The following is a 7,479-nucleotide window of genomic DNA, read 5'->3' as shown; positions in this document are numbered from 1 at the left end:
AAGCTCTGCAACGTGTCTGAGCCTCAGTTTGCTTCTCAGCAAAATGAAGATAGCAGTGCTACCTCCTAGAATTGCTTTAAGGACTAAAGTAGTCTGGGTATGTATGTAGAGCCAGGTGCATGTAATAAGGGTTCAAAAACTTACTCTCTTTAAGTTGTACTTCAAATTTGAACTGTAAATTCTTGGAAGGCAGAATTCAATCTGAACTGAGCACGTAGCTCTCCATTTACATGCACCATGTTCATTGGGTCAGTTAAGAGGTCTGGGGACCCAATTTCTCTGAACCTCAGTTTACTCATTTATCAAATGTGTGGGCTGCACTTCAGATCTTTAAAATCTAATGACTGCCGACATTCATTCATTCAGCGGTAATTTCCTGAAAACCTGTTATGTGCCAGGCAGTGTGCTAAGCAGTGGGGAAGGGGGGGTGGGTGGGAGGAGCATAACGGACAGCAGGGAGAGAGCACCCACCCTGAAGCCAGCCAGGCCTATCTGAATTCTCCCGTACATAATAATAGCAAAAATTTGGGCAATGCATTTAACTTCTCTGAGCCTCAGTATCCTTAGGCAAAAGGAGATGGTTATACTTAACTCAGAGATCCATGAGTATGTAGCGTACAGGTCACAAGCTAATAAAATATTGGTAGGCTTCCTCATCCTCCAACCTTCTCAGCCACCTCAACAGGAAAAAGAGATACCCGTCCAGGTAAATACCGAGAGCGACATATGAGACCGGGCCAAGTGTCTCTAGCGGCACCGAAATAACGCATTGGGGATGGAAGCTGAGTTCCCAGCTGGGGGTTAGGAAAGGTTTCTAGGAGCGCCCTTTGAGGGGTACGCAGTAATTGGACTCAGGCTGGGGGAAGGACGGGAATTGTTAAGTGGGAAGGTGGCCTGGGTCTCAAAGGATGTGAAAGGTCCTCAAGGTTGGGGCGCGATGTTGAGAGGTACTTACTCCTCGGGATTTTACGAACGGAGGGCGGGCATCTTCCGCAGCCCCCCTCCTGCGAGGTCCCGGGGGGTGGGGTGGGCTGGGGGTGTGTAGGCGCGGGTGGCCGCTTGGCCACGGGAGGGCAGCAGCGGCCCTTTCCCGACCCCACCCCGAGCGCCTCGCAACTTTCCCGACGCCGGTCCACCCCTGGGGGAGGGAAGGCGGAGCAGAGACAGAGTCCTCGAGGGGGCCCGCTTGCCGCCCCCTCCCCCACCCTCCCGGCATCCCCCGCCCCGGACCCCCGTCCAGCGGCTGGGGCCAGCACCGATGGCCCCGGGCTGGGCGGTGGGCGGGCGGAGCCAAGGGCCGCCCCCGGCCGGTCCCTCCCCCAGCCGGGCCCGCCCCTCCCTGCCGCTGCGCTGAAGGAGGGCGGGGCGGGGCCCCCCGGGTCAGTCAGCCTCCGGCTCTGGCCGCGCAGCTGGAGGCAGCGGAGCGGAAGGTACCCGGGCCGGGGGCTGGGGTGGCGGGGCGTCCCGGGAACTCGTCCCCAGGAGGGCACTTTCGCTCCCCTCCTCTTGGCCGGAGCTCGGGGCGCCGGCCGGAGAGGGGGCTTCGGCCAGAGCGCGGGCCGCCCTCCTTCCCTTGGGACTCAGCGTCTGGGCTGTGCGGGGGTCGGGGCCTCTCGGCCCCTCCCTGGGCTGCAGCGAGGTCTCCTCCCCACCCCCCTACTCTGGGAACTGCCCCGCAGGGCCTCTCGGCTCCTGTGTCCGAGGCTGGGTCCCTGCCTTTCCCTCCCGGCTTCCTGGAACCTGCCCCGCCGGGCGAGAAGCCAGAAGGCAACTTGGGTCTCCGCGAGGGAGCCCAAGCCCAACGCTGTAGCTCCCAAGCTGGGCGGCCCGATGTGGACCTGGGGTGGGTTGTGGGTCCCGGCGCAAATCCGGGTGGAGGTGGGAATTCCCCCAGGCCGGGCCGGTGGAACGGCGGGAATAGGGGCGTGGTGTGATCAGTGGGGGCTGCCACTGCTCGGAGAGGTGTGGACACTTCCCCGGAAGGTTCCTGGAGTGGGCCTGGGGCGGGAGGTAGGGGAGATTGGGAAGGATCCAGCTCCTTTTTGTGTAAGTAAGAATCTCCTCCCTTCCAGACCCGTCCCTTACACTCCCCAGCCTGGCTAAGGATTATCCTGGGGCTTTGGGCTGGGAGGATCCCACGCTGAGTCCTGTTCTCACTTCTGGTTTTAAAGTCGAGGTGGTATCTGATTCCTTCCATAGACCTCAGGGCCGATCTGCTGGGTACAGCCCACCTCTGGGTCATCTGGAAGTCTAGAGAATGATTGAGGAGAGGGTAGGATGTCTGGTCTCAGGGAAGGCTCCCGGAGCTTCAGGCTCCATTCCAGCCTCTGTGTGGTATTTGGTTGCCCATCTTAGGGTCAGTGGGGCAGTTCTGGGGCTGCCTCTAATAGGAAGCTGCTGTCCTTGCCGTGTTGGCCTTGGGCCTAGTGTCCTGGCTTGGCCCAGGCCAGCTCTGCCCTTCTTGCCCAACTGAGAGCCTGAAGGAAAAGTCTTCTAATTGAGCTGGGGGCTCCGGGGCACTTAATGCATGCCCTTGACCCCGAGTTCTGGCCTCCGCCTCCCACCATGGGGCGCCACCCAAACTGTCCTACTGCAGGCGGGTACACCTAAACAACTGGTACTCCCCCGGGTGGTGACTGTCCTTCATCAACATTGCCCATCCCAGGCGGGGCTACCCCAGCCTGTGTTTTTTTCACACAGCTGGACCAATGGAACTAGTGGGAGTGGGTGGGGGGAGTTGATCACCTGGGCAGAATTTCCGGGGAACCCCCTTTTTGAAGGTGGTTTCCATTTTTGGGGGAGATCTGCTGGCAGGGTGCCTGCCTTCTTGCCTGTCTTGGGGTATCGGAGAGAGCCCCTTCTTTGGTGGGGAGAGTGTGGCCGTATCCTCTCAACTCCTATAAATTCTCTCTGACTCATATCCACTTCCTCTCATCCCGGTTTTGTGTGTGTGTGTGTGTGTGTGTGTGTGTGTGTGTGTAAGAGCGGGAGGCCACCCAGGATCCCACTGTTGAAGGAGAACTAGCTTGGGGCTTGGAGTATTCGCTTTCCTAAAAGGCAGACCGAGGCTGGGCTGTGAGGTGGTGCTGGAATGTGGGGAGTACAAGAGTTCAGCCCAGTTTGACAGGATGTGGGACTGAGGGAAAAAGCCAGGTTTGGGGCAGAGATCAGGTTACCATCCCCTTCTCTCTTAACTACTCCTTGCCTGGTTGGTGCTGGGACTGGTCCTTGTTCAGCTCTTTTTTTTGGTTTTTATTTTGGGGGGGGGAGCTCCTCCCAGCTCGGGCTCTAGCTCCCTCCCCCTTCCCAACAGCCTCGACTGCATCTCAGCTCTCAGAGCCCGCCCTCTCTTCCTCCGAGGCTGGAGGCCTGGGAACCTCAGCTGGGCTTGGAGGTCAGCTCCTCTCCCCAGGGAGGGAGGAAGTGAGGCTCAGCTCAGGGGCAGGGAGGCTGGGTAGGTGTGATGAACTGTGCAGATGCTGGCTCATGTGTGTTCGGGGCCGGGGATGTATGGAAACCTCGGGAAGCTGACTCCTTGCCCTGAGTCACAGGGAGGGGTGGGCAGGACCTTGGGGTGAGCTGGAGAGAGGGGAGGAAGGGGCTGGCTGTTCCAGGGGGTGGGTGGAGGTGATTCCCTAGTGGATTATTCTCAGTCACTCCGATGTGGTGGATGTGTGGCTCCCTACAGTGTGGTCATTGTCCCCTGCCTGGGGCTGAGTGACCCAGTGTTGCTGCCAGGCGCAGGAGGAGGGGAGGAAGAAGGCAGGCTGCCCGAATGTGGGCTGTGGGCACTGCCGGGACTGAGCCTTCTTTGTGTGACTCGGGGCTGGCTTCAGGGACTGGGATAGGGTGGGCCGGGGAAGCCGGAGGGCCGCTGCCGTTGCTACTGCCCTCTGGGTTTCCCTCCCTCTGCTCTCTTCTCCATCTCTGGAGTGATATGTAGAAAAGGCTTTAGCAGAGTCTAGAGTCACACAGCCCTGCTCTGAGTGCCATCCCTGCCCCACCTCTGAACGTGTTATAACCTCGCTGAACCTCAGTGTCCTAGTTTGGCAAAATGGGAAGTGCACCATCTACCTTGCAGGCTTCTGGTGACTGAGGGGAGACGATTTTTGTGGAAATGTTCAGCATAGTTTCCCTTACCTCCTGCTACCTGGTAGTAGCTGGTTCTGCTAGCCTGTGGGCTTGTAGAAGGACTCCTCATTTGTGACTGGGCACGCATGACTTGTCCTGAGTGAGGCACAATGTGTTCTTGATTGGACCCTAGCGATTATTCAACTTTAGAAGTATCAGAATTTTGGTAACAAATAAAGTCTGACTTGAAGCTCTAATATGTATAGCAGATAAAACTGGCTCTTCCACACATCCCCGTTCCCCCCTCTTCAGTGTCTAGGGCCCTACTGTTGGCGAATTAGATCAGAACTCCTGTTTTCTGGCTCGCAGGTGGATGGTTCTTCTACCTCCCACCCCTGTATTCTGATCCATCTAGGGACACCTGTTCCTGACCCTCAGATTAGGAATTTCAAGCTCAGTTGACCGAATGATTGGTTCTTGCCAAGAACGTGCCTGAGCAAGCCCCTACCCCTACCCACTTCCCTCTCTTTGCTGGAAGCCTTGGTTTCCAGGAGGTCTTGGGGGGCCCAGCAAAGTGGTTTTGGACATACTGCCTTTTCCCCACATCCTCACTGTCTCCTCCCTGCCAGCCCCAGCCATGGCTGCAATCAGAAAGAAGCTGGTGATTGTGGGGGATGGGGCCTGTGGGAAGACCTGCCTCCTCATCGTCTTCAGCAAGGACCAGTTCCCGGAAGTCTACGTCCCCACCGTCTTTGAGAACTACATTGCAGACATAGAGGTGGACGGCAAGCAGGTGAAGGCCGGGAACCTTCCCCATCTTCCCTCCCTCCCCCTGGCACCCCAGTCTCTCACTTAGAACCTTGAATGTCCTTCCTCACTACCGGTGTCCCTGCTCCATGCTCCCTGCAGGAGACAGTTCAAGTTGGAAGTGAAACCGTAATTTTAGGAAATCTAGATACATGTCCTTCTTGTCTACACCTGCCTCTATAACCTGGGCCCAGGCCTTTTGCCTCTGAGCTTAAGCTCCTCTGACAGCAAGATAATGGGGATAATGGTAAGGCCCCCTTCTTCAAAGGTTAAATCAAATAGTGGTGCTCACAGTGGAGCTCATGAACTACAGAGAGATCAAGCACCCATGTCCCAGGACTTCTAAGAACTCACCTTGTTTACACTGACAGGGAGTAGCACTGACCCTGGCATATAGCAAGTGCTCACTAAATGTTGGGTGAACCGAAAGGACCCATGGTTTCAGGAGAGGATCTCTGGGTGGCAGGGGAGGGATGTAACCGGGGCCCTCAGGCCAGCCACTCATTGGCCCCATGCATCAGGTGGAGCTGGCTCTGTGGGACACAGCTGGGCAGGAAGACTACGATCGCCTGCGGCCTCTCTCCTACCCGGACACTGACGTCATCCTCATGTGCTTCTCCATCGACAGCCCCGACAGCCTGGGTGAGGTGGGGGTGAGGGCTGTGGAGGAAAGGCACTGAGAACCCCTTGGGATCAACCAACCAGAGGTTGCTCTCCCTTTGGCTCGTGTCAGCCACCTTCAGAGACTGAGGCTGGGGGTGTGGGGCAGGGCCCCGTCAGCCTCCCGCACTGTGGTGACTCTGGCCCCAGGGAGGGCTCCAAGGGTGTACTGTGGGGGCAGAGGGGCTCTGAGCTGTGAAAGGGACTGTCGTGCTGAAGGGCTTCTAACACTGCTGTGGGGAGAGAAGGGGACTCTGGGGGGAGCTTTCTAGCCTAAGTGGAGGCACCAACACCTGTTGGGACCTGTTTATGCAGAGAACATTCCTGAGAAGTGGACCCCAGAGGTGAAGCACTTCTGCCCCAACGTGCCCATCATCCTAGTGGGGAATAAGAAGGACCTGAGGCAAGATGAGCACACCAGAAGAGAGCTGGCCAAGATGAAGCAGGTGGGTGGGGCTGCCAGGCCCAAGCCCCCTGGGGAAGATGACCCTCTCAGGGTCCTCTCCAGCTGACTTCCCAGCAAGGTGGTGTGAGGCCCGCCTCCCACTCCCTGGTGAGGAAGAACCAGAAGGGCCCTTCCTCTACGCTACACCTGATGAAATTGTCAAGAGAATGAAGTGACTTGTCCAGGGTCACTTGGCATTTTAACTTACTTGCTTCCATTCTGTTGGGGTTGGGGCTATTAAAAATATCATCCCTGTCCCCAGAAGCAGTTTCTTATAATAGATCTTTTGCTTGGAGCATGGGGTGGTACCCTCAGAGCACACCCAGGGAGGTGTGGGCTGACTCCGACGTGGGAGGGCACGGATGGCCGGATGGCTCAGAGAGTGAGGGAGTGGGCTTCCCTGCTAGGTGGCTCTCTAGCCAGAGGACTACAGTTTGTGAAAGAAAGTTGCCAGGGTGAAGAATATAGACTGTCCTGCAGGGATAGTTATGGCAAAGTTTTAAACTGGGGGACAGATGCGGTCCCATCTCTGTGTTAGAAAAACTGTTTGGCAGCCACAGAGCATATTCTGGAAAAGTGAGAAGAGGCGGGAGGTTGGTTTGGCAGTGCTAGATGTTCAGGCAAGAGAAGGGTGCACCGTGGAATACAGGGTCGATGGAGACATTTGATGTAAACACTAAGAGTCTTGGGTCCTGGCCCAGAAACTGCCCCGGGTGGCCAGGGCTGGAAGATCTATTTGTTCTACTCCCCACACTTATGGCTGAAGTGGGGAGGGGTACACTTAGCCACCAGCTTCCTTTGACCTCTTGCCTTCTGTCTTCCCAGGAGCCCGTGCGATCTGAGGAGGGCCGGGACATGGCAAACCGCATCAGCGCCTTTGGGTACCTCGAGTGCTCGGCCAAGACCAAGGAGGGGGTGAGGGAGGTATTTGAGATGGCCACTCGGGCTGGCCTCCAGGTGCGCAAGAATAAGCGCCGGAGGGGTTGTCCCATTCTCTGAGACCAGCAAGGCCTCCGCCGCTCCCCCACTCCCTTCAGAGGGTTGCAGAAAGCTGCCCACCTCCTGGCCCCCTCCTCCAGAAGGCTCCCTTTTCCATTCCCTCCAGCCCAGGACTGCATCTGAATTTCCGAATTTTGCCAGCCCTCCCCCAGCCCCCCAGGTGGTGGTGGTGGGCCCACTCTCCCTCCCTGTACTCTGAGAACTTAGGGCAACTCCCTGCCCTTCCAGAGTGGGAGTCCCTCCTCCCACTGCCTTGGCCCAGGGGCAGGGCTCCTGACCCCTTCAGCCTTCCCCAGAAGATCATCACACACCAGCACTTTATGCACTTCTGGCTCACAGGAGTGTCTGGGGTAGGGGACTTGGAGGGTGTAACCCCGAGCCCCAGGCCCCTGGCGGTTTTGCTTTGGACTGGGGCCTGGGCTCTACTTGGTGGGGGACGCGAATAAAGGCCACAGGCTCCAACGTGCGTGTGGCAGCTTCCTGTCTTCCTCTCCTGG

At 57.6% G+C, this 7,479-nt stretch overlaps 1 protein-coding gene across 1 annotated transcript; it reads left to right on the top strand.

Annotated features, from left to right (window-relative positions):
• Positions 1-1,325: 1,325 nt before the first annotated feature.
• On the top strand, positions 1,326-7,448 carry RHOC (ras homolog family member C). The gene is made up of 5 exons (XM_039254923.1): positions 1,326-1,430; positions 4,701-4,864; positions 5,400-5,520; positions 5,854-5,984; positions 6,809-7,448. Exons 2-5 carry the CDS (start codon positions 4,709-4,711, stop codon positions 6,980-6,982), a joined length of 582 nt encoding a protein of 193 aa, XP_039110854.1. The 5' UTR covers positions 1,326-1,430; positions 4,701-4,708; the 3' UTR covers positions 6,983-7,448.
• The last annotated feature ends 31 nt before the right edge of the window (positions 7,449-7,479 follow it).

Source organism: Hyaena hyaena, unplaced genomic scaffold (assembly GCF_003009895.1).
Source record: "Hyaena hyaena isolate Hyena2069 unplaced genomic scaffold, ASM300989v1 scaffold_505, whole genome shotgun sequence".
Classification (NCBI taxonomy): Eukaryota; Metazoa; Chordata; class Mammalia; order Carnivora; family Hyaenidae; genus Hyaena; species Hyaena hyaena.
Note: the sequence above shows the minus strand (reverse complement) of the source record. Positions and strands in the feature narration are given on the sequence as shown.

Bases quoted from the DNA above. Each gene is read 5' to 3' on its own strand.
- RHOC (XM_039254923.1), top strand. From the start codon at position 4,709: ATGGCTGCAATCAGAAAGAAGCTGGTGATTGTGGGGGATGGGGCCTGT. The intron at 4,865-5,399 runs GTGAAGGCCGGG...CCCATGCATCAG, and splicing joins TAGAGGTGGACGGCAAGCAG to GTGGAGCTGGCTCTGTGGGA. The intron at 5,985-6,808 runs GTGGGTGGGGCT...CTGTCTTCCCAG, and splicing joins AGCTGGCCAAGATGAAGCAG to GAGCCCGTGCGATCTGAGGA.